Source organism: Sus scrofa, chromosome 4 (assembly GCF_054392235.1).
Source record: "Sus scrofa isolate SSC_HxYL_T2T_F1_AM1 chromosome 4, Sscrofa_HxYL_maternal_Yorkshire_Landrace_v2.0, whole genome shotgun sequence".
Taxonomy (NCBI): Eukaryota; Metazoa; Chordata; class Mammalia; order Artiodactyla; family Suidae; genus Sus; species Sus scrofa.
In genome coordinates, this window is record NC_139386.1 from 59,598,617 (window position 1) to 59,626,400 (window position 27,784).

Genomic DNA, 27,784 nt, shown 5'->3' on the forward strand with positions numbered 1-27,784 from the left:
TGTATATACTGATCACAACCAGGCAGCCTAGTTCCTGGTGGGGAAGAGTGTCATGGCTTACAGTTCAGAAACCAGACTGATTTTCTTACTTCCTATTTCAAACATTTCCATTCTATGATAATCAAGCATGCTATTTCTGTGGTTAAGTAAAAGACCAGATTAAGGTGAATGGTTTGTACAAAGGTAAGAAATATGGTTTAATACAATCAAGTAAATGGAGGGTCTTGAATAATATTGAAATATGTTAATAGCCACAAAAGAGCCATGAATTTACCATTTATTTATTAATGAAGTTATTCATTGAATGGATATTTATTGAGCATCTTCAGAATGGTAGGTTGTTTCCTACTGTAAAAAAAAAAGTCCCTTCTTCATGGAGCTAATTTCCGATGATAAAAACAGATAATAACTTTAAAAAAATGTTTTTTAAATCAAAAACCAAGAAAACATATAATTAGGATTGGTGGTAAAGGCAAGGCAGCATTGGGCAATAGAGAGAATGGGGGAGGGGTAATAACTATTATACAGACTGCCATCTGGGGATGACTGACTGCTGTGGTGACAGTTCCTGAAGAAACTTAAAGGAAGTGAGAAAGCTGAGAAAGCCAGGGCTGCAGATTTCAGAGGATAGATTGTTACAGGCAGTAACATTTATTGTTACAATAGGTGCAAAGGCCCTGAGGCAGGAGTACACCAATGACAAAATGGTCTACTGGAGGGAATGTTTTGAGAGGAGAGCAGTAGAAGAAATTTGGAGCAGAGAGGTTGGGAAGTTGGGAGACACATGCAAAATCAGATAAGGCCTCTGTGAATACTTTGATTTCTACTCTGAATGCAATGAGAAGCCAGGATAGGGTTCTTACCGGAAGAGTAACATATTTTAACAAGTATTTAATTTGGGGGGGGGGCTGCCCCCATGGCATATGGAAGTTCCCTGGCCAGGGATCAAACTCACATCATCATTGTAACCAGAGCCACAATAGAAAAAATGCCAAGTCTTTAACCTGCTAAGCCACCAAGGAACTCTTTAATGTGTATTTTAAATTGATAGCTCTGGAAAAATAAAACTGCAAACAGGAAATCAGGGGAGAGAGCATGTGTGGAGTTTGAACCAGCATAGTATCTGTGGAAGAGGTGAGAAGTACTTGAATTCTAGATATATTCTTTTTTTTTTTTTTTTTTTTGTCTTTTGTCTTTTTAGGGCCACATCCATGACATCTGGAGGTTCCCAGGCTAAGGATTGCATTGGAGCTGTAGCTGCTGGCCTACACCACAGCCATAGCAATACCAGATCTGAGCCACATCTGCGAACTATACCACAGCTCATGGCATTGCCAGATCCCCAACCCACTGAGTGAAGCCAGGGATCAAACCTGCGTCCTCAAGGACACTAGCTAAATTCGTTTCCGCTGAGCCATGATGGGAAACACTAATTCTAGATATATTCTGAAGGTAAAGATAAATTAATTTGCCAATGGATTTATTGCAGCATGGGAAAGATAGGAATTAAATGTTACCCTAAAATGTTTAGCCAGAGAACTAGAAGAACAGCATCCCCTGGCTTTGGATGGAGGACATCACAAGAGGAATAGGTTTGGACTCTCAAAATAAGAAATTTGATTTTGGAGAACGTGAGGTTAGCATCCCATGATGTTCAAATCAGCAGTCACTACCCACTTGTGGGTATTTAAGCTTACACTTTAGTTAATGGAAATTAAATAAAATTTAAAATGTAATTCCTTAGTTGCACTCCCCCCATGTGCTCACTACCCATATACATGTGGCCATGCTGATATATTGAATAGCACAGATGGAACAAAGCATTTCCATTGGCGCAGAAAGTTCCGTTGGGCAGTACTTGAGACATGAAGCTTCTATTATGTGCTGAGCCTTGTGCGAAGTGCTTTACACTCATCATCTTGTTTAATGTTTAAAACAACTTCGTGAGTCAGGCAATGTGTTATCCTTTTACAGAGGGTAAAACCAGGGTTCAGAGAAGTCAAGTAAATGGCCCTACTTCACACAATTCTTAAAGGGTGGAGAGCAGCGGTTGGGCTCCTGGATGGTCTGCTTCCCAAGCCCAAGCATTTACATCATCACATGAAGTTTTAGAAAGAATAAACTAGTTTGAAACTAAACAGGATAGCCACAGGAAAATATCAAGTCAGTTATCAGCAATAAAGTGTTGATGCAGAGAACAGGAGATCTAATGGATCTGGGGTAAAAGTAAATTTCCCACCACATGCTGAGTGTTGTAAAACTAAGCAGGATACATTCCAATATGCTGCCAGTTAAGAGGAAATAAAAGTATTCAAGGAAGGCATGAGTTTATACCTTTTGCTAAAGGGTGAATTGTCATTAAAAGATGGCTGAGCAGAAAGGCTTGATTGACAGCAGATATAATATAAAATTGAGGTTGTTCTTGTTCTACCCCATGGTTCTCAACTAAGTTTGGTACCAATACGTACCCTTAGGAGACATCTGGAAATGTAGAGGGTGTTTGGGAGAGATGGGTGCCAAGGGCATTTTATGGCCATGATCGTAGGACACTAACTTGCCACAGTCCAGCACAATGAAGAGAAGTTCCCTCATGATAGTCCACGGTCCATTAACTGAAGCAATACACATGTGGAGCATGGTGCTGGTGGCACAGGTTTTACAGTCAGATGAACTTGTGTACCAATCTGGTACCAATCTGCTCTCTGACTTATATCCCATGTATGGCTTGGGATCTTTACCTAGACTCTGAGATTTAGTTTCCTCAACTAAATAAAAAATTTTTAAAAATTGCTACTACTCATCATTTAGAGTGGTTCTGAGAATTACAAAACTCTTAAAAGTCCATAGCCCAGTGTTCGGTCCAGGGAGAATCATCTAAATGTACACTATTAGGAGTTCCTTTCATGGCTCAGTGGTTAACTAGTATCCATGAGGATGCAGGTCTGATCTCTGGCCTTGCTCAGTGGGTTAAGGATCAGGCTTTGCCATGAGCTGCGGTGTAGGTCACAGATGCAGCTCAGATTCCAAGTTGCTGAGGCTGAGGTGTAGGCTGGCAGCTGTTGCTCTGATGAGACCCCTAGCCTGGGAATTCCATATGCTGCAGGTGTGGCCATAAAAAAATAATAAATGTACACTATTATCAGAATTGGAAAAGGGGGATGAAAGAGGAATTCTGGTATGGAGACTAATATGTGCAGGATGGAAATTCAAATAGAAAAGAAAGTCTAGAGCAGCACTATCCGACAAAAGATACAGACCAAAAAAATGCCAGCCCATGTAATCATTAAATATTCCCTAGCCACACTGAAAAAGGCAAGAAATAGGTAAAATTAAGTTTATTAATATACAATATTTCTGTAACCAACTATATCCAAAAGTGTTATTTCAACATGTAACCAATATGTTTTTTAAAAAAATTAGAGGCATTTTCCTTTTTTTGTTTTTGGTATCAAGTCCTTTAAATTTGACATGTGTTTTACTTGCCGCACCCCTCAATTCACTTCAGGCACATTTCTAGTACTCAGTAGCCACATGTGGCTGTGTTTTAAGACAGTACAAGGCTAGAGTGTCAGTGACACTTTCACTATTATCTTTCAGTGATTCTTATGATTCTTACCAGTTAACACTTCAGTGCATGGAAGGTGGTTTCAGAAAAGTCTCAATGACATTTACAGACTTCAGACTCCAGATCCTTATATAAGCTGAGGCAGTGTTGTAGAATGATTCATCAGTCACGAGTGGACTCAAGATGTAGTTTCCCACTCTGACTCTACTTCCTATGTCCTTAACATATTAGCTAGTCCAAAGCCTGTTTTCTTATTTACAGAATAGAGGTAATAGTACTAGCACCTCTAAGTATTGCTCTGAGAATCAGGTACATGGTTTTAGCCCAGTGCCTACAGGAATTTCTTCCAAGGTGAATTGCAGATATTTGTTATCTGTGTTTGAGAAATAGGACAGGAGTCATTAGAAATCTAGTTATTCTTTATATATACATGCAAGAGTTTTGGAGCTATTTACTTTTATGGCATTTGTTAATGAGCCCATTGTGTTCTTCCAAAGCTGAGTGTTTCTCATCCCAGTGAAGGCAATGATTTGTTCTTGTGTTCAGACATACCTCAACCTCTGGAGGACTGCCTGGCACATAGTAAGTCCTCAGAAAGTTTATTAAATGAACTTTTGGGTGCAGAATTCCTGAATAATATCTAAAGCATGTCATTAAAAGTTTGACCACTAGTCAATGACGGTAATTTAATCTTTATTCTAATATTTAAATTACAAAGTTTATATAGCTATTTTTTAATGAGAATAGTCTCAGCCAGAAATTTAAGATTCTTGAGTTGATATAAAGTTCAAATAACATAGGGCAATAATTTGGTATCATATTTGCCACAGAAGTAGCTCTCTATATAAATTACTAAAATATAATCTCAATATGGTACTTCAAGGCTACCCCAGAATTTACTCAATTTGTAAATGCTAAAATTCACCACTAATTTCCATAAAGTTAAAAAAGCATACAACACTGGTATAGCACAAACTGATTTATTTACTAACCAAAGCGATGATCCTATTAAGCCAACACTTTGAAATAGTTAAAGTAAAATGTTTTTGATAAAGATAATTGAATATAGTAATGAAAAAAAGCAGTATGGAGATTTGCTCATTGAACTGAGCTTGTTCATCCTCACAACTAATTCCTATCCCAAATGATGAGGGAATTTTCACTCTACTTTTTCATAGACCCGAGTGCAGGTGACATTGTTCATGACGCATACCTAGGAGAAAAAATGATATTGAAGAGTCAGGTTAGTCTTGCGTCAGAGAGCAATGGTGGTAGATAAATGCTAGGATCACAATATTACAAAACCTTGTAATCTAGCTCACAAAGAAAATGCACTTTAGGATTCCTGAGTTTGAAAAGCTAGAATCTGTTATTTTGCTTATGATGTACATGTTTTGCTGAGAACTAAATATTGATTTGCATCATCTAAACTATTTAGTCTTGGCAAATACTATTCCTTGTTTAATTGTTTTTTAATTTTTTTTTTTTTTTTGTCTTTTTAGAACCACACCCACCGCATATGGAAGTTCCCAGGCTAGGGTCTGAATCAGAGCTACAGCTGTTGGCCTACCCCACAGCCTCAGCAACACCAGATCCAAGCCCCATTTGTGACCTATACCACAGCTCATGGCAATGCCGGATCCTTAACCCACTGAGCAAGACCAGAGATCGGACCCGCATCCTCAAGGATGCTAGTCAGATTTGTTTCTGCTATGCCATGATGGGTATTCCTCATTTTAAAGAAACAAACAAAAAACATGCCCAAGATTATAACATGCCCAAGATTTTTTTTTTTCCTTACAAACTGAAGGTTTGTAGAAACCCTGCATGTAGCAAGTGTATTGGGGCCTTTTTTCAAGAGCATTTGTCATTTCCTGTCTGTGTCACATTTTGGTAATTATCATGATATTTCAAACTTTTTCATTTTTATTATATTGGTGATCTGTGAGTAGTGATCTTTGATATTACTATTCTAATTTGGGGGCAGTTTTTAGCAATAAAGTACTTATTTAATTAGATATGTACACTGTTTTTTTCAGATATAATGCTACTGCCCATGCAACATGACTGTGTAAACATAACTTTCATATGCACTGGGAAACCAAAAAAGCCATGTGACTCACTTTATTATAGTATTCGATTTATTGCTGTGGTTTGGAATGGAACCTGCAACATCTCTGAGGTTGCTGACACTGTAAATACAGCAGCAGAGCATGGACCAAACCCAGGTCCTGCTATACCCTCTGCTATATCATCTTGCTTCTCTGCCTCCACAAAGGGCTTGCTTAGTCATTAGTGTTCTTGTATTGTTATTCTGCATTTTTTTTCTTCCCAAACCTGTTCATGATCAGTGATATAGAACAGTTACGTGACTATGAATCCAAACAAGAAGCTCAAGAAGACATAAGAAGTCAGGCACTTACCACCACTAATTTCCCATTTTCCACTTTTCTTGTGATTGTGCTCTCCTTCCCGTCCCATTCTTGATGTTGAACCAATTCTCCATTGGTAAAGTCGCAGACAGTCTGCCAAAATAAAATATGTTTTAATCTTCCAAAGCAATGACAAGACAGTTTCCATGACTCATACCTTCTAAATTAACATTTTTCATCTTTTCCCTTCTGGGTCTACTTCATTAACCCATACTGATTTTATTCATAATATAGTTCATGCTTTCCAATCTAGATGCACATAAGAGACACCCATTCTCTCCCATGTCCTTTAAACTATTTTTACAAAACACACTAAGTTGTGGAGCTGGTACCTTCACTAATTTGTCAAAATCCAATCATAAAACAACCTGAGACTCCTTCATTAACTTCTTGCGTGTGTAAGCAGTAAGAACATTATTCATAGAATCTATCATTCTAAAGGCTTCTGTGATTTTATAAGTTATGACTGACCTGAGTTTTTCTGCCATCAGCTGTAGTCTCTTCAAACTTCTGTCCCAGGTTACAGGAAAACTGTGTGGTTTTCAAAGTGCTCTCCGTTTTGATGGTGAGGTCTTTGCCATCAAAAGTGATGATACAATCTGGTTTGGCCATTGCACCCATTTTTCGTAGGGCCATTCCCACTCCTGCAGAATGTGAGAGCACGTTAAACAACAGGAAGATCAAAGGCAGTAATTCAGTTGTAATCACTGCATTGTGCATATTTTTACTTATTCGCTCATCAACAGTAATTGTGAACACATACCTGGCGCTCACCATGCACCAGCTCTTGACATACTAGCCATGGAAGCTTTGCCATGACCTTGTGAGGAGTGGATAGCACTGTCTCCATCTTACAGAGGAGAGGCTGGGCCACTGAAATAACCTACCCAAGGTCATTCAGCTAGGAAGGGATGGAGCTGGGAACCAGTGGGGCAGGCAGTGCGGCTCCAAATCTCAGCTCTTGGTCACCATGCTATGCTGGCCTTCAGAAAGTTAGTGAACACAGCCAGACTTCTACAACTTCCTCATTTCTGCCAACCCTTGTATTATATGACTCCAGCACATAGTCTGGCACATAAAAAGCCCTTGGTAAACATTTGATTAGTAGGCCACATAAAATCAAAATTGATCCTGAGATATTCAAATCACACAAAGTTTTAAGAGTTAACGACACAATCATGATGCTAACAAATAGGAAAAATCTTACTCTCAAAACAATAAATATTTCAGAGCTGTGTAACTCGATTACTACACTGATATACATACTTTATAATCGGTGTATTTCCCCTTAATGCTAACATTTAGAAGTGAAACTTAGCTTCAGGCCAAATCTTGGTTTCACAGATGAGGAGACTACAACCTAAGCAGAGCAACTGGCTTGAGGATGAAACCCAGCCAGGCTTGAAATGTCTTCTCTTTTGCTAGCTTGGGGCTGATGGATATCTGGTTTTGTGAGTTGAGCCATTATTTATTCTCACTTTGGACAAAGAAAGGGCTTTGCTCTTCCCACACCTTGATTGCTCTCTGCTGAATTGAGCCTTGACAACCTTCATGACTCTAGAACTCTGGAAAGTAGCCATCTGATAAACACATTCCCTCTTTCAGGGGGCACAGAAAACAGCCTCTGTTTGGTCCTCACACAGGTGAACACACAAATGTTGCACTTCTTATGAGTGCAGTTAGGTTGCTTTTTCCAGTTACCTTGATCTAGATTTACAGTGGAGAAAAAAAACACTGCCTTCCTGTTTCACTCATAGAATTATAAACACACTCAAGATTCACCAGGGAGCCAGCCTTAACCAGCTGATGTCTTGCCTAAAGGCTAGTAAAGGAGTGTCACCTAAGTACCACAGGACCTAGGTCTCTGTAGTGACTTCTGCACCAGAAAGCACTCAGGTAAACGTTTGTGCAAGGGCGGCTTCTATCTAAAGGATCCCCACAGTCCCAGCAGTGGTCTCAGATAGGATCTTTGCTATGCTACACCATCCAACTTCCTAAAGGCCTGCAACAAAGTTCATCTTTATTTGTTAATCTGTCCAGTCTCAACACAGCATACAATCCGTGTCACCAGCTTAGGAAAACAACAAAAGAAAATCAGGCACTATTCTGAATCAGAGAACTTGAATCTTCCTACCTGAGAATCACTCATCCTTGGAAGGCTTTTAAGATGTTAAGTGCTTTCTGCAAGGCCACGCCCATGTTGGACACTAGTTAGAAAACAGCCCCAGGAGGGCCGGCAGTTTGTATGACTGCAGTTTTCCAACAAAGCCTCTTTGCTCCTCACCCTCAAGATGCCGAGGCCAGGGTCGCAGCGCTCGCCCACTCCCAGTACGGGTGATCTTACCGCACCCCTCCCACAGGCCACCGGCTCACTGTGGCGCCCGGCCAGGCGGTGCCAGCAGGTCAGCGCTGCCAGCGCCACGCCTCTGAGCGCTGTTCTGGGGCCTGAAGGCGAGGATGCCCCGACGCTCCCCAGGGAGTTGTGCCAACCCACAGGGTTCTGCGCACCCAGCGAGAGAAGGTGGAGGGCTTGGGGGTGGGGGAGATGCCCCCGGAGCGGAATAGAGGCTGAAGCGGGAAGCCTGGTCCAGACTCTCTAAAGGGTTTCTGATGGAAACCGCGTCCCCGCGGAGACGAAGGAGGGGGACCCGCGCGCCATCTAGGAACAAAAGATGCTGCAGGGTGCTCAAGGGCGAGTGGGTGCGACCACCACGGGGCGAGTGTGAGAGAGTGGACGGTGGCAGGAGGAGGAAGGAGCAGGAGGAGTGGTGGGGGAAGGAAAACAGAAAGTTAGGGGGGCTGCCTGGATAGTCAAAGACATGAAGCTGGAGGTTAGAGGGGGTGAGCGCACTGAAGGGCAGGAAGCAGTGCGGAGCCACCGCGTGGGGCAGGGGAAAGCAGCAGAGAGCGGGGCAAGCTACGAGGCAGATGGTCCCCAGGGTCCTGGGACGAAAGGGAGGCGCCCTCCCCGCCGCTCGCCCGCGTGGTGGGCGTGGGATGTGGAAGGGGCTAAGGGGATCGAGGGTAGGCATTGAGCCTGCCTAGCCCCTGAGCCCAACACGCCGAGGGGGTGCCTTAGGGACACAGTCACACGTGCCACGCTGTCGTGCCGCGTGGCGGCGAACCTCACCTACTTCCTTCATGTACTCGTCAAAGCCTTTGCTCTCCACTAAGCGCCATCTTCCGACCAGCTGCTGGATGGAGGCCATGGCGGGCGCGGACGGGCGTGCGGAGCGAATAAGCGGACTGGTGCCTAGAGCCTGGCGTGCGGGTGCCGGGAGCCTGGCGTGCAGCCGCTGGGCCACTGCGGCTGCTTTATAAAGGCGGCGCGCGCGCTGGGAGGCTCCCTGCGGCCAATGAGAGGCTCGCCTCACCCGCCCGTCCCGCCTCCCCGCCTCCCCTCCCCGCCCCCCAAGCCCCCGGGCCTAACTCCCGGGGGGTCCGTACGTGCGAACCAGCTCCACCTGCCACCTCTGCGAGGGTTCCCCTGGCGCCTCCTGCAAGCGGGGACTCGCCCGGCGTGCCCCACGCCGCCCCGGACGCCAGGCCCTGCACGTTCTCGTGCCTCTGCAAGTCCAGTAAACCAGGGGGGGGCGCTACCGGCGGACACGACATGTCTTTCCTGGGCCAGAGGATCCACCAGCCGCCGCCTCTCTTCCATTCAAAACACCCCCAAACGAATAGATTAGCATTCGCTGGGCTCCGAGGGTAGGGATTGGTTTGAGTGACTGATGGATTGGTAGACTTCTTTTCGTCCCTAATCACTGCTCATAGTCAGGGGACAAACCTGTCTCTTAGCCCCTGGGGAGAGAACTTTTTCTTCCCACGCTCAGGGCACTCCCAGCCTAACTGGGGTCTCTGGATGGGAATATACCTGAGTTGAGTTAGATCATTTTATCAGAAGGTGCCGGGTAGCTGGAAAAGTCCCAGGAAGTTCGGTTTCCAAACTGAGACTGTAGAAGCTATCAGCTTAAGTGACTGCCCTTGCTATTAAGTGTTCCCGTTCAAGAAAGTATTATTATTTGTATTTTCCGCTGAGTGAGCCCTTCAAGCTTTTCTCTCTGACTCCCAAGTCTTAAGACTCCAATGCATTCCCTCTTCACCTTTAATCCTAAGAATATCCTATACTGGGTATAGAATGTTATGCTTTTCAAAGTGTGCGTGTCACAGTATCTTACTTTGTGCTCCCAGGTGCCTGTGGGAGTGAGTTGGTGTGAGGTGAGGAAGTTGCCACACACAGAGGGTAGCCACCTTGGTGGAGGTAAGGTCTATTTGTTGAGTAGCCACTTATGCTGAATGCTGTACTTCCTGGCTACCTTATACCCATTAACTCTGCTCTCCACTCCGTTTTGTGCTACAGAGGGTTACTCCAATTTTCTGAAAGGGAAATCAGGCAGGGAAAGTTTGCAGAGTGGCAGAACCAGAATGCCTGCCCAAGTCCTTCTCATTCAAGAGCTTATGAAATAGGACCACACCTGACTGCCCCTAGCTCCCTGTCCTCCTTATGGGATTAAGAATAGGAGCTACAGCCCTGAATTATACCAAGACACTAGTTCTTGTACCTTCCTTGAACTGAAAGCTGAGGTTGGTTTGTCATCTTCCAGCATGCCTCAGGACATTTACTCCCCAGCGCCATAGCCCTTTCAAGTTCCTGCCCTAATTTTGTGGTCACCTCCATCTTCCGTGTGGTATGATTTTAATACTGAATGACTCAGGCCACGTAGTTGTGCCACTCAGGGCCTGCATGTTCCACACCTCTACTGCTTAGAAGAACTTCATGTTCTGAGGGCGGCTGAGCACATCATTTGCTCAAAGAAGTAAGTTCTGGCTTCCAGACCCTAAGCACAGCCAGCTCCTCCTGCCTCCTGGAGAAGCAGCTTCTATGTGTTTGAACTTTCATTCTTTTCTTTCTTATTTTTCTTTAACTTTCTTTTCTTATTTTTTGGCTACATCCAAGGCATGTGGAAGTTCCTGGGCCAGGAATGGAACCCACACCATAGCAGTGACCCAAGCCACTGAAGGGACATTGGCAGATCCTTAACCACTAGGCCACCAGGGAACTCCTGGACTTTGTTTTTTTGTTGTTGTTGTTCTTTTTTTAAAGGACCGCACCCATGGCATATGGAGGTTACCAGGCTAGGGGTCAAATCAGAGATGTAGCTGCTGGCCTACACCACAGCCACAGCAATGCAGGATCCAAGCCGCGTCTGTGAACTACACCACAGCAAGGCAACGCGGGATCCTTAACCCACTGAGTGAGGCCAGTATCCTGCATCCTGATGGATACTAGTCATATTCGTTTCTGCTGAGCCATAACAGGAACTCCCAGGACTTTCATTTTCAATGTGTTAGTTCAACAGGTTTTATCCATTTTTGTATAGAATATGGTAATGATAGCCAAGAGTCAGTACTGGAATAGTAATATTTAGATTATCATAATCTACAGAACTATCAAAAGCAAAATGGTACTGCAGTACTCAACACTTACGTACTTAAGAAATAGTTTTTACACCAAAGACATTTTATCCAAAACTAAACTTTTAAACACACCCTTTGATGAACATGTAGGTGAAAAAAGTCACCTGCCATATCATTAAAAAAAAAAAAAAAAGATATAGCGACCATCAAGACAGCAGCCACTGCAGACACCCAGACTTTGCACCCTGAGGGATTCAGGATGGAGAAAACGGGACGCTGGCCCTTGATAATTAAGGTGTATGTCAAAGGAGTGATCTCCATGAGCCCAGACTCTTGCATCTTCCCATATAGAGAAAGCGCTAAATTCATTAAGTTTGGATGCCTAGTTTTTCTTTAATAAACAGTAGTCTTTTGATGTTCTGAAAACAGGTTTTTGTTACAAAAACTCCTACACACCCTGGCTATTCTCTTACTTCTTCAGAGAGGTCTCTCAGAGATACAAGAGGCTGTCTTTGGAGCTGAAGTCCTCAGAAATTCTGCCAAATAAAACATAATTCTCAAATTTTAAGTTATGCAATTTTTTTTCAATAAACTAGTAGAAACAATCCTTTTGTGATTAAAACACAACAACAAACCAAACAGAGATATGGGCCAAAATACCTATTAGTATCTCTTATGGAACAAATAAGCGCACGGTGATCGCTCTGACCATGGGTGACCACCTTAAGTCCTTGTTCCCCGATGCCTCTCATCTGTAATATAGATACAGAGAAAGATCGAAATGAGATTATTTCAAAGTTCCTTCAAGCACTAAACTTGGGTCCCCTTCTTTTTGAAGAATGCTAGTAAATGGACTTCCCATGTGGCTCACAACAAGAATGCTAGTAAAGGATTACAAGCTTTGAGAAACACTGAGTACTTCCTTAGCCTGCTAACTGAAATCCAACCCTTGGCTACTTACCTTGAATCAGGTATGTGTCACCTGCCATTTCAGTAAACAAATGATGTTCATGCCTTGAAGCCATCAGCCACTGTAGCTGCCCACAGGTACTCCCTGAGGGGACTCAGGATGGAGGAAAAGCAGCATACTGGCCCTAGGTAGTTCAGGTGATATCAAAAGAATAATTTCAGTGAGCCCAGGCTTTTACATGTTCCTATACAAAGAAAAACACTAAAATCATTAACTTGAGAGTTTGTGTTTAGCAGTAATCTTTTGATATTCAACAACTTTTTTTTAAGACAAAAACTGCTATATATCCAGACTACTCCCTCACCTCTTCAGAACAGTCCCTTAGAGCTACTTGAGAGGCTATCTTCTAGGCTTAAGTTCTCAGAAATTTCACCAAATAAAACATAATTCTCAACTTTTAGGCTGTGCATAAGCTTCAGTCAATAGGATGGTTGAGTATTTCTTTGTTGGAAAAAGGGAGAAAATTACCACTTGACTGAGAGTAAGTACATTACAATACAGGGAACAAAGAGCAATAGTTTTATTCCAGCCTATACTTACAAACAGAAGCAACTGTGCTGATCATTGGTTTTGGGGGCAGCGCAGAGGCAATACAGGTGTCACGTAATATGTTCCTTCATGCAGGAGGATAGATAGTAACACATTATTCCTGTGGATGAAAATGGTCGAAGATCCCAGAATTTAGGAACTCTTCTCCCAGTGGCTCCAAAGACTACTAATTGTAAGACAGGTGCAATTTTACTTACTATCTCTGAACTTCAGCTTTCCCATCTATGATATTAAGGAGATAATGATTAGACTAAATGATTTCTGAGGTTGGAAGTACTTATGAAGTATTCCTGCTTCATAAGTTCATAGCTCTGAAAAATAGACTCAAAATTACTCTATTTCCACCTAGTGGTAGAATGGAGTATTTCTCACTGATTTTCTTTGACACATGTTAATAACAGCCTGCCAGTCTCATATTCAACAATTGCACATGTAGCCTTGGTGTGTAAGTGTGTAATCTTACTTAAAAACGACTTTCCAGTGGCAGTTTGCGTAGATAAATGTGCATTCCTCAAAGCTGATTATCATGTGTAATTATTTCCTAGGGCAGCAAGCCTTGGTGTCCTAGAAGAGCACAGCTGGTAGAGAAAGACAGAGCACCACATCATATTGACCACCGTAGAGATAACACAAAGCAATCCATGTTCACACCATTTCTCCAAGTACATGCCCAGATGCACCAAAAAAAAGAGGAGACAAAGTCAATCACTACAAAGTGTTACTTCGAAAACTTTAGTCTGTAAATCCCCTGGGGATCATGTCAAAATGCAGATTCTGATTTCAGGGTAGGGCATGAGATCATGGGTTTCTAACAAACTCCCAGATGATGAATGCTTGGGTATGGGGACCATGCTTTGAGTAGCAAGCTGTAAAGTGTGCACAAATCTGCATCAGGCTTTGCCACACTGGGGTGACTTTCACTTCACTGCATAAGTATTTTGGGACCATACATACCCCCCTCTTAAAAATATATTTTTTTAAATGGAAAATCGGACAAGCTCACTTCCCAAATTATCTTAGTCAACATTTGGACTTTCTTCTAATAATCGTGACGCAGCTATTTTTTTGTCTTCTCACCAGAAAGCATTTTAGGAGGCTTCAAATGGGATAGGGAAGATGGATACTAGGTTTATTTAAACTTAATCTCTCCCTTAAAATTTATAACCAGTTTTTGATCCCGATTCTTTCTGGCTTGTCTTGCTCTAGACATACTTTGCACAGCCAGCTTTCAAAAAAAGCTATTCCTTAAGGAAATCCCATTTGGAGTCAGTTCCAAAAGAACATCCTAATAAGTAGACAGAACATGGTTCTGCATCTTGTCAGGTGTCCACAGCAGCAAAATTTCCCAGAAGAGAAGACGGTCAGGGAGCCGCAAAGCTTAAGGCACACCCTGAAGATTAAATTCTAAATCCTTCAATGAATCTGGCCACAATGAGGAACCGGCAAAACTAGCATCTGTCAATGGAAGGTTGTTCTGTTTTGTTTTGGATAATAAGATTATTTTTCACCTACAACCAATATAATACTCAATGGAGAAAAGCTGAAAGCCTTCCCACTAAAATCTGGAGCAAGACAAGGATGCCCACTCTCACCACTTTTATTCAACATAGTATTAGAAGTATTAGCTACAGCAAATAGACAAATGAAAGAAATAAAAGGTATCCAAACTGGAAGAGAAGAGGTTAAAGTATCACTCTATACAGATGACATGATACTATATATAGAAAACCCTAAGGACTATACACAAAAACCATTCAAACTGATCAATGAATTCAGCAAAGTAGCAGGATAAAAGATTAAGATTCAGAAATCAGTTTCATTTCTATATACTAAAAATGAAATATTAGAAAAGGAATGAAAAAATGCAATACTTTTTAAAATCGCACCCCAAAAATCTAAATACCTAGGAATAAACCTGATGAAGGAGTTAAAAGACTTATATGCTATAAAACAATCAAGGAAATTAAAGAGTATTCAAAGAAATAGAAAGATATTCTTCATGCTCCTGGAGTAGAAGAATTAATATAATTAAAATGGCCATACTACTCATAGCAATCTACAACTTTAATGCAATCCCTATCAAATTTCCTATGATGTTTTTCACAGAACCAGAACAACAATCCAAATATTTATATGGAACCCTAAAAGACCCAGAATTGCCAAAGCAATCCTGAGGAACAAAACCCAAGCAGGGAGGGAGTTCCCGTCATGGCTCAGCAGAAGTGAATCTGACTAGCATCCATGAGGATCCAGGTTTGATCCCTGGCCTTGTTCAGGGGGTTAAGGATCCAGCATTGCTGTGGTGTAGTTCACAGACATGGCTAGGATCCAGCATTGCTGTGGCTGTGGTATAGGCCAGCAGCTACAGTTCTGATTCGGCCTCTAACGTGGGAGTCTCCATATGCCATACATGTGTCCCTAAAAAAAAAAAAAAAAAAAAAAAAAAGACAAAAGGCAAAAAAAAGAAACCCAAGCAGGAGGCGTAACTCTCCCAGACTTCAGAAAATACTACAGGAGTTCCCGTCATGGTGCAGTGGTTAATAAATCCGACTAGGAACCATGAGGTTGCAGGTTCGATCCCTGGCCTTGCTCAGTGGGTTAAGGATCTGGCGTTGCTGTGAGCTGTGGTATAGGTCGCAGACACGGCTCTGATCCTGTGTTGTTGTGGCTCTAACGTAGGCCGGTGGCTACGGCTCCGATTGGACCCCTAGCCTGGGAACCTCCATATGCCGTGGGAGCAGCCCTAGGGAAAAAAAAAAAAAAAAGCCTAAATAAATAAATAAAGTATCTCTAAGAAAAGAAAAGACTACAAAAGCTACAGTAGTCAAGAGAGTGTGGTACTGGTACAAAGACAAATGGAACAGAATAGAGAACCCAGAAATAAACTCATACACCTATGGTCATTTACCTTTGACAAAGGAGGCAAGAACATAAAATGGGAAAAAGGAAGCCTCTTCAGCAAATGATGCTGGCAAAACTGGACAGCTGCATGTAAATCAATGAAACCAGAACACACCCTCACACCATGCACAAAAAGAAACTCAAAATAGCTTAAAGACTTAAACATAAGATAAAGCACCATAAAACTCCTAGAAGAGAACATAGGCAAAACATTCTCTGACATCAACATTACAAATGTTTTCTTAGGTGGGTCTCCCAAGGCAACAGAAATAAAAACAAAAATAAACCAATGGGACCTAATCAAGCTTATAAGCTTTTGCACAGCAAAGGAAAACATAAAAAAAAAAAAAAGACAACCTATGGAATGGGAGAAAATAGTTTCAAACAGTGCAACCAACAAGGGCTTAATCTCCAAATATACAAGGGAACTTATACAACTCAACATAAAAAAAGCCAACAACCCAATTGAAAAAAATGGGGAGATTTAGATAGACTTTTCTCCAAAGAAGGTATACAGATGGCCAACAGGCACATGAAAAAATGCCCAACATCACTAATTATTAGAGAAATGCACATCAAAAGTACAATGAGGTACGATCTCACACCAGTCAGAATGGCCATGATTAATAAGTCCACAAATAGCAAATGCTGGAGTGAGTGGGTGTGGAGACAAGGGAACCCTCCTTTACTGTTGGTGGAAATGTAAATTGGTACAACCACTATGGAAAGCAGTATGGCGGTACCTCACAAAACTAAATATAGAACTACCATGACCCAGCAGTACAATTCCTGAGCATATATCTGGACAAATCTTTCATTGAAAAAGATATATATGCACCTATATGTTCAATGCAGTACTATTCACAATAGCCAAGACATGGAAACAACCTAACTGTCCATCAACATATGAATGGATTAAGAAGATGTGACATATATATATATATATATATATATATAATGGAATAGTACTCAGCCCTAAAAAAGAACAATTTGCAGCAACATGGATAGAACTAGAGACTCTTGTTCTAAGTGAAATAAGTCAAAAAGAGAGAGACAAATACCATATGATATCACTTACATCTGGAAACTAATATATGGTACAAATGACCCTATCTACTGAAAAGAAAAAAAATCATGGACATGGAGAACAGATTTATGTTTGCCAAGGGGTAGGGGGGAGTGGGATGGATTGGGAGTTTGGGGTTAGTAGATACAAACTGTTGTATTTGGAGTGGATAAGCAATGAGATCCTGTTGCATAGCACAGGGAACTAGATCTAGCCACCTGTGATGGAACATGATGGAGGATAATGTGAAAAAAAGAATGTGTGTATATATATGAGTGGATCACTTTGCTGTACAGCAGAAATTGACAAAATATTGTAAATCAACTATAATAAAAAACATTTTAAAGATTATTTCTCATCAAAGGACTTCTAAAAATAGTTATTTTATGAACTTTGTCCTTTGACTTAAAGCAGTTTGATTCTTACACAACATGACAGCCACAGCTAACCATTAAAATTTTCCAGTTACCTAAATAATCCACTGTAACTACATGCTTGCTAAATTCACTGGACTGGAAGATGGCTAGAGGGAAAAGGAGACATTGCAAAAGTTTCAATGACAAAAATGGTGGATTTCAAAATAAGGCAGAGAGCAGTAATGTTCATCTCTGTGTAAAATCATTCCTTTCCCTTCCATACAGAGAACTTTCCTATTATTGGGCATTACTTTTGTTATTAGTCCTTGACAACAGATTAGGGAAATATGTAGTCTGGGTTAACCCTTTCATGCCTCACATGAGCAGTGTTCAAAATGTTCCAGGTCTTGGAGTTCTCTTGTGACATAGTGGGTTAAGGATCTGGCATTGTCACTGCAGAGGCTTGGGTCTCTGCTGTGGGGAGGATTAGATCCCTGGCCTGGGACCTTCTGCATGCCTTGGGGTGCAGCCACACACAAATACACACCAAACAAACAAAACCCAAAGTGTTTTGGTCTAAAAACATGACGCCTACAGGGACATCTTATAATAGAGCAGGAGGATGCTTAAAAACCTCCCCAATAAACATAAAATTATAGTGAAAATAGGCACTGCAGTGTCAAACAACTACCCTAGCAACCCTAACCTCCTTAGGTCTACCTTCAACCAAAGTGTCACCCCTCATATACACTATACTATGTACCTCATATACACTATACTATGTACCGAAAATGGGGCTGACCAAGGCCCAGACACAAAAATTCATAAAGGGCACCTTTGCCCTCTAAATCTTACAAAATCTAAAAACCTCCAAAAAAGATTGTTCCACTAGAAGAAATCAAATTCTTTCCTTGCCGATTATACTTTCTCATTTTTGAGTCCAGCCTTCCATATGCTATTCTTATTGCTTTTCTCCCTGATTTTTAATGCTGTTCAGTCATTTTCTTTATTGATATTTTTCATGAGAATTCATGATTTTCTAAATTAAATATACAAAATACCTTGTTTCTGAGCTATTTATCCTGGTTTATTAACCCTCACCACAGCAGAGACCCAAGCCTCTTCAGTGACAATGCCAGATCCATCACCCACTATGCCACAATAGAACTCCAAGACCTGGAACATCTTGAACTCCGCTCATGTGAGGCTTGAAATATATTTCTGTAATCTGTTGTCAAGGACTAATGACAATAGTAATGCCCAATAATAGGAAAGTTCTCCATATGTAAGGGAAAGTAATGTTTAGCCTATTACTTCCTTATGCCTGAATTAGCTTTAAGGAAGAGGCATCAACATTTAATAACCTACCTAAATCTGACTGAAGGCACTTGCTGGATCTTACCTCTGGCCTTTTTAGCTTGTTGGTGGAGCAGGAGATAGACGAGTCCCAGGCTGAGCAACTGTAATCTGCTTCCTGCAAAGAGATACTTCAAAATGAAGATTATAGAAGGAGGGAGGAGGAACTATGTCCTGCTTGGACAAAACATAGAGACCATCTATTTCTCATTCTTTTTTTTATTAATTTATTTTTTTCCCACTGTACAGCAAGGGGATCAATTTATCCTTACATGTATACATTACAATTACATTTTTTCCCTCACCCTTAGTTCTGTTGCAATTTGAGTATCTAAACATAGTTCTCAATGCTACTCAGTAGGATCTCCTTGTAAATCTATTCTAAGTTGTGTCTGATAAGTACACTCCCTCCCTCTCCCATCCCAGCAGCCACAAGTCTATTTTCCAAGTCCATGATTTTCTTTTCTGTGGAGATGTTCATTTGTGCTAGATATTAGACCCTCGCCAAAGTGGGTATAGAGGGAACATTCCTGAACATAATCAAAGCCATTTATGATAAATCCACAGCAAATATAATACTCAATGGGGAAAAACTGAAAGCCTTCTCACTCAAATCTGGAACAAGACAGGGATGCCCACTCTCACCACTGCTCTTCAACATAGTTTTGGAAGTCCTGGCCACAGCAATTAGACAAATAAAAGAAATAAAAGGTATCCATATAGGAAGAGAAGAGATCAAACTGTCACTGTACGCAGACGACATGATACTATACATAGAAAACCCTAAGGACTCAACCCAAAAACTACTTGAACTGATTAATAAATTCAGCAAAGTAGCAGGATATAAGATTAACATTCAGAAGTCAGTCGCATTTCTGTGTACCAGCAATGAAATATTAGAAAAGGAATACAAAAATACAATACCTTTTAAAATTGCACCTCCAAAAATCAAATACCTCAGAATACACCTGACCAAGGAGGTAAAGGACTTATTATGCTGAGAACTATAAAACTATAGTCAAAGAAATCAAAGAAGATGTAAAAAAATGGAAAGATATTCCATGTTCCTGGATTGGAAAAATCAATATTGTAAAAATGGCCATACTACCCAAAGCAATCTACAGATTCAATGCAATCCCTATCAAATTACCCATGACATTTTTCACAGAACTAGAACAAACAATCCAAACATTTATGTGGAACCACAAAAGACCCAGAATCGCCAAAGCAATCCTGAGAAACAAAAACCAAGCAGGAGACGTAACTCTTCCAGGCTTCAAGCAATTTTACAAAGCCACAGTCATCAAGACAGTGTGGTACTGGTATCAAAACAGACAGACAGACCAATGGAACAGAATAGAGAATCCAGAAATAAACCCTGACACCTATGGTCAATTAATCTTTGACAAGGGAGGCAAGAACATAAAATGGGAAAAAGAAAGTCTATTCAACAAGCATTGCTGGGAAATCTGGACAGCTGCATGCAAAGCAAAGAAACTAGAACACACCCTCACACCATGCACAAAAATAAACTCCAAATGGCTGAAAGACTTAAATATACGACAGGACACCATCAAACTCCTAGAAGAGAACATAGGCAAAACACTCTCTGACATCAACATCATGAATATTTTCTCAGGTCAGTCTCCCAAAGCAACAGAAATAGGAGCAAAAATAAACCAATGGGACCTAATCAAACTGAAAAGCTTTTGCACAGAAAAGGAAACCCAAAAGAAAACCAAAAGACAACTTACAGAATGGGAGAAAATAGTGTCAAATGATGCAACGGACAAGGGCTTAATCTCTAGAATATATAAACAACTTATACAACTCAACAGCAAAAAAGCCAATCAACCAATGGAAAAATGGGCAAAAGACCTGAATAGACTCTTCTCCGAGGAAGATATACAGATGGCCAGCAAAAACATGAAAAAATGCTCAACATCACTGATTATAAGAGAAATGCAAATCAAAACTACCATGAGATACCACCTCACCCCAGTCAGAATGGCCATCATTAATAAGTCCACAAATAACAAGTGCTGGAGGGGCTGTGGAGAAAAGGGAACCCTCCTGCACTGTTGGTGAGAATGTAAACTGGTACAGCCACTATGGAGAACAGTTTGGAAATACCTTAGAAATCTATACATAGAACTTCCATATGACCCCGCAATCCCACTCTTGGGCATATATCGGGACAAAACTCTACTTAAAAGAGACACATGCACCCGCATGTTCATTGCAGCCCTATTCACAATAGCCAGGACATGGAAACAACCCAAATGTCCATCAACAGATGATTGGATTCGGAAGATGTGGCATATATACACAATGGAATACTACTCAGCCATCAAAAAGAATGACATAATGCTATTTCTCATTCTTGAGGTCAAAGCAACCCCTGGAACTACACACTCACAGAAAGGTTCCTCAGGGGCCAGAGAACGACAAGGCACCAAACCATAGTTCTTCCTGTCAAGTTCCCAGAAACCCTGCTGCTAGAATCCATCCTTGGCTAAAAGATACACACACCTGCAGGGGAGGGCCCTAAGTCAGGCTAAATATGTGGGTTCAAGGCCAGATGAAGTAAGATGATTGGCTGGAGGAAGCCTGGAAGGACTTCCCCCATGCAAGCGACTTAAAGGACCTCCAAAGCACACGTCTCTCTCTTCCTCTCTTGCTCTTTCCCTGTCTGTCTCTGCCTCTCTCTCTCTCTCCCTTTCCCTCTCCTCACACCCCACCGAAGCCTGCCTGTGCTTTCTCCACACCTATCTTCTCTGTCTTCTCTTAATAAACACTTATTTGCCTCCCTACCCTCAGTCTCTTTGCCAAATTCTTTCTCCAAAGGGATAAGTTCTGTGAATCAAGTGGTCGGGGTTCAGCATTCTCACTCCACAGCCACCAGAGAACAGTGGTGGGAAGAGCTATTCTGTAATCCCTCAGAGGCACACACAAAAACAGCATAAGTTGTTTAAGGTGTTCTGTGCCCTCCTTAAAGGAGCCAAGAGGCAAGATACATACTTTCCATTCACGCACCTGTAGACACTGTGGACACTTTTTGTTCACTGGCCCACCCTTGCATTGACCAAACTTAAAGGTACAAATTCAATAGCATGTAGTGAAAGGTTTGTTTTATTCTCCCACATGTTTTCCTCATGTGGTCTTGCCTCTTGTATTCCTGAATTCCTCCTTTTACAGCAATTGTTTCTCAATTAAATGACTCACAGTTGATGAGAAACCAATTTGAGTTTCCCATGAACCACGTTCTGTTTTCTAAGTTGGCTAAACACCATGATCTCATGTGGAAATGAAGCTGAGTAGGTGTTATCTTTGAAGGCAGCCATGATCTGGGTTTGGGTCTATTTTAGAAGGTAGGATAAAAAATATTTGTGCCAAAAATCTCATATTTTGTTACCAATCTTGAAGCTTCAAAATATGTAGTTAATCCTTCAGGACAAAGCTAGGGTTCCTATTGGCCTTCCAGCCTTGATAAATTGGCAGAATTGAACACATTGGATTTTGTACAGTGTAAGATATGGTGCTTATGGGTCCGACTGAGCCTGGGACTAACTGGGTGAGGGATGCTTGTTGTCCTGGTGTAATTATGAACAGTGTTCTCTTTCATATCAAGTATCTCAAATTGAATGATGTTGGATGAAGGGCTATGAAGTGTAATTATCACCTATCAGGCAGTTCCAAAGCCTACATCTTAAGGATGGCATTATCATGGGATTCTAGTAGCATCTGATGTGAAACCTGGATGTTGCCTGACAGGAAGGAAGACACTCAGTGGGCATATTCGGTCTTTCCCTACAAATAAGCCGTGTGTGCACTGCCCTGCTTACCGACACATGAAAGGCAAGTGTAGCTGTCTACAAACAACAGACTCTTGATTCAAGTCAGCCTTGAATTTAATTAACTATTAAGTGGAACAGAATGTAGCTCTTGTCTTTGAGGGCTTTATCACTTGTTTATACCAGCAAAGGAACTGGATTTTTTTTTTCTTTTAACTAACATTTACTAAAATTTTTCTGTTTTTGTTCAACACATTCTGAAAATTATCAAGTATTAAATGTTCTGAAAAAATCACATAATTTATTTTATCTTTATAACACTAAGTGAATTTTGCAAGAAAATACCACTGAGTCTTTTGGTAGGAGGTGGGTAAGCTGCATATATAGTCCAAATGGCTTTCAATTCTATCAGGAAATCCGAGATTTTTGATGGTTAGTTGGTTGGTCAGTCAGTTGGTTTGAACAGGTTATCTCTTTGGCAGGAACAAGGGAGGTGTACTAAATGATACATCTTGTTTAAAATTAATGTGCCATATTCCACAAAGCCACCTGAGGTAAACAATACTCAGATTAGAAAAGTCTTATTGGAGAAATACTGGGTGAGAGACCATGAAGCAATTCATATCATTACCCGACTCTCCCTGTGTTTTAGAGTTAGCTCACCACCATGAACCTGGGAATAAAATGACTATCCCTAAGGTTGTGGTGCGTGTGAGCCATGCAACTTGCATAATAAAATCTGCCCGCATACAGATCACAGCAGGAATTCACCACCAGCCCCGCTGGGCTGAGAAAGAACCAGAATATCCTGCTTTGTTCCTTTTCTTGTGTCATTGACATCCTCTTTTGAGTGAAGGACTCAGAAGCAAAGCTAGACTGTTACCATACATACTGTGATACCTCTTTCTTTCAGTAGAGACTATATGTGGTTCCGAGGGGAAATTTTTATGACTAGTTTTATTGTATTTATTGTACAATGTGAATCACTATCACTTCTGCAGCTGTATTATCAATATATCATGCACGGTAATAAAAACTCTAGGGAGTCAAGAAAGACAGAGATATCAAAATGAATCCTCTGAAAAGCCACAAACCCAAACCATTCTTGCAACAAACCCCTGAAAACGAAGTAGATCCTGGCACTCCCTTCTCATATACTATTCTAGAATAGGACCAGCTTCTAGAAACAGGAAAGAATGCCACTTACAGTGTCTCTTTGAATGTTATTTACTATACGAAAGTCACTTTATGACACTCACCATACCAAAAAAAGTTTATCTTTTTAAAATTGAATATCTTTCCATTGTATTTTTGCATTTGGGTTGACATAATCATTTCTGAAATATATTTACAGAAACAGAAGTTGGGCTCCATGGAGTTCCCATCGTGGCTCAGTGGTAATGAACCCAACTATTATCCATGAAGATACCGGTTCGATCCCTGGCCTTGCTCAGTGGGTAAAGGATCCAGCATTGCCATGACCTGTGGTGTAGGTCACAGACACAGCTCGGATCTGAGTTGCTGTGGCTGTGGTGTAGGCCAGTGGCTACAGCTCTGATTCGACCCCTAGCCTGGGAACATCCATATGTTATGCTGAGGGTACAGCCCTAAAAAGATTTTTTTAAAAAAGAAGTTGAACTCCTTGATGGAATGGAAAACCCTAACTGCCTAGTATCTCATTTGAGAGCAAGTGTGGATATAAGTTGAATTGGAAATAAAATAAAAATCATGTCAGAATTCAGCAAACCTTTTATTTATCCCTTTCCTGGAGACATGAATAGTGACACTAAATCTTGAGAACAATGTAACAGGTTTCCCTCTACTTCCATCTTTACTGAGCCAGTGGCAGCAGCCCCTTATTTCGTAGGGTAAGGCTCCAATTTTTCATACACTGAGTTTCTCAACCCAAAGCTTTAAGGCCTCGGTGCGCTGAGGGAATCTGACTAGTTCAACTCATTTATGCACATTCAGAAGTAAAACTTGATCTCTGGTGCCCACACCCAAGTCATAGAATTTTTATTTGCATATCTTGGCAGTAATTTCTGGTCAGACCTGATCTTGGCCCAATTAGCAATTCTTTGAGCAGACATATTGTAGTAAATCCTTTAAAGTTATGAAGTTTCATTTCTGAATAGGGATGTGTGACTTGGGTTCAGAACTAAAGGGGAATCTTAAAATCTTAGCATGTGGAGGAATGATAGATGTCTTCTACTCCAATCAAAGCCCCTTGAGTTTCCCTGAATAAATAAATCCCTTTTCTACTTAAATCCTCCTAGTGATAGAGGCCTTGCTTCCTCTCCAAGAAGCCCTGTCCATGTTTAATTGGAAGAAAGCCATTATCACCATGGTGCTGAGATCTGCTTTCAGTAATGTCTAGCTATTGGTCTTAGTTTTACCCTCTGGAATAACATAAATAACATAATGTCCGCTCACTTACTGTCTCATGGTGGGCCTATAAAGTCTATATGTATTTGATGATGATAGTTCATCCACATAAAAAATTGATTAAAGACCCATATGTATTAAATATAAAATACAGGAGAGAAGACAGAACTATGAAGAAAATTCTACAAAATATATATTATGTGTGTATGTGTGTATACGTGTGCATGTACATACATGTATATAAGTGTGTGAAGGTATATGAATATGTTCTTTATATATGTATAGATATATATATGCACATAAAGTATACATATAGTTGTATGTGTGTATAATGTATAGATATATACATATATGTCTTATGTGTATATATATATATATAGATAGAGAGAAACATATTAATTATAGCAAAAAGAATAATGACAAAGAACAATAATTCCATTTACATTTTCAAGTTGGAGTAAGCTAGAGGCTAGGAAAGACCAAGTGATAATGACGCAGTCTTTATAACTAAAACTTGTTTAACATGACTATTACAAAGCATTCAGAAGAAGACTCATTTGCACTCTACCCAATATGATTAGACTATTTCATAATCCAGCTGCAGCTATTGCCTGAAAGATGTTTTTCCAGAGTAAGCAATAACATAATCCCAAACTATAGGTTTGCCAAGAATACCAGATATACACAGTGATTATTTTAAAAAACACATTAGGAGTTCCCATGGTGGCTCAGTGTAAATGAATCTGACTGGCATCCATGAGGACACAGGTTCAACCATGAGGCCCACTGGCCTCGCTCTGTGGGTTAAGGATCCGGTGTTTCCCTGAGCTGTGGTATTGTTTGCAGATGGTGGCTCAGATCTGCTGTGGCTGTGGCCAGTGGTTACAGCTCTGATTCGACCCCTAGCCTGGGAACCTCCATATGCCGTGGGTGCAGGCCTAAAAAGACAAAAAAAAAAAAAAAATACTTTAAAAGATACTTTATAGAAAGAAAAAAATACTTTATAGAGAGAAATATTAGTGTGAAAAATAAGAGAAGGGGATTAGCCTAAAATTATTTCTATCATATAGCATTTGGCCTATGAAAATTGTAGGTAACAATTGATGATTTGAGCAATAATTACATACAGATTTTAAGTACCCTTTGGGAAATTTAACACTAAAAGCAATTATGTAGCTGCTCAGCCTCCACCCTTATTCTTCAGGAAAACCATATATCACAAGAATAATATGTGTCATATAAATATGCACACACATATATAATTTTCTTACTATTTAAAGTGTAACAGGGCCTTTTATGTTCCTCAGAAAAACTTATTTTAAAATGTCATAATCATGACCTCAATTCTCCTTTGTCTTCACTTGCATTGGAAAAGATTATACTAAAAATATTTTTTGAAAATTAAATTAAAGCAGCCTTTGCCTCTATCATAACCCTAGGCTTCAATATTTTAAGATAAGCAGGGCAAAGAAACACTGGCATCACTCGTAAAACAATAATTTTATTAATTATCCACCCTAAAAGCACAATGGTATAGTTGAAAGTAGACTGCCCTAAGATGTAAGAAACCATAGTTCAAGACTTTTATTTGGCTACAAAATCACTGTGTAAACTTAGATCTTTGTTTTCTCATTTGAAAAATGAGGACAGTCAATCAAAATTTCAGGGATGTATATCTTAACTTCACAGAGCTTTTCTTTAACAGCCTAAAAAGAAAATACAAACAAAAACAAAACTTAATCATGTCCTTAAATCATTTGTCATCTAATTTAAGGGTGAAATATAATGGTTGGAAATTAAAATATATAAAATATACACATTGACCGTTTTCAGATTCAGACTCCCTGGCAGATTTCAAAATATAATCCTTATTACTGTTGTCCAGCCCCCTTCTGCCCAGCAAGATCTTGCTGAAGGAGGCATTGTAAGCAGAGAAACAGGAAGAGTTCCCCGAGTCAAGAAAACTGAAAGTGAGACATTCTCAGTGATGGCAGAGGTGGGGGATTCTCCAAAGAATCCATAGTACCATCTCCTTGAAAAAAAAAAAAAAAAGTAGGCAGCTTTAAATATTCACTAAGCACAAAACAAACTTCAAATACATTTAGATTTATTTTTCCAATGTAAATAGTTTCAGCTCAAATCATTCCTGGGAAACAAGACTTTAAAATTTTTTTTTATTTTTATTACTATTATTATTTTTTGCTTTTGAGGGCCTCACCCATGGCATATGGAGGTTCCCAGGTTAGGTGTCAAATCAGAGCTGTAGCCAAGAGCCACAGCAACACCAGATCCAAGCCACATTTGCAACCTACACCACAGCTCACAGCAACCCCAGACCCTTAACCCTCTGAGTGAGGCCAGGGATCAAACCTGTGTCCTCATGGATTCCAGTCAGATTCATTTCCCCTGAGCCACGATGGGAACTCCTATACCACATATTCTTAATCCATTCATCTGTCTTCGGATGTTTAGGTTGCTTCCATGTCTTGGCTATTGTGAATAGTGTGCAATGTCCATAGGGGTACATGTACCTTTTTCAGTGAAAGTTTTGTCTGGGTTTGACTCTTTCTTTTTTCCCTCTTCTCCAACACTAGTGCAGCAAGAGGTAGCCTGGTGGAGGCAGGAAAAGAGTTGAGCAGAGGTCTCCACCTTTCCCCACAGAGGTTTTTCAACCTGTGCAGAGGCTGAGGGAAGACAGGAAACTGTTCGCTCAATAAGAAGGCCCTCCCTTTAAACCTTTCAGTTACAGGTGTATTAACACCTATGAAATATGCAAGAGGAATCTCTTATTCTCCTCCTTCCCAAACCCCACACTCTCTTCCCTATCTGCCCCCCCCCCCCCCCGACCACTTACTAGAGGATTTCTACCATTTCTTGAAATAACATCAGGCTTTTGCCAAAAGTATTGCATAAATCCATTTAGTCAATGGATGCCACTGAAAGCAAATGGCAAAAAGATAGTATCAGTAGATTTGAGGGTGGAAACCTCACT

The 27,784-nt window shown here is 40.7% G+C and overlaps 1 protein-coding gene and 1 long non-coding RNA gene across 2 annotated transcripts; both read right to left on the reverse strand.

Moving 5' to 3' along the window:
- Nucleotides 1–4,532: 4,532 nt before the first annotated feature.
- FABP5 (fatty acid binding protein 5) lies at nt 4,533–9,288 on the reverse strand. Its single transcript, NM_001039746.2, is given in 4 exon segments — nt 4,533–4,778; nt 5,989–6,090; nt 6,469–6,641; nt 9,128–9,288. Coding segments are annotated over 4 exon segments (408 nt in total). The 5' UTR covers nt 9,207–9,288; the 3' UTR covers nt 4,533–4,724.
- A 2,787-nt stretch (nt 9,289–12,075) lies between these two features.
- LOC146403819 (uncharacterized) lies at nt 12,076–15,376 on the reverse strand. Its single transcript, XR_014843075.1, has 3 exons — nt 12,926–15,376; nt 12,377–12,509; nt 12,076–12,167 (listed from the first exon to the last, which is right to left on the reverse strand). It is a non-coding gene; the product is annotated as an uncharacterized LOC146403819 (long non-coding RNA).
- Between the last annotated feature and the right edge of the window lie 12,408 nt (nt 15,377–27,784).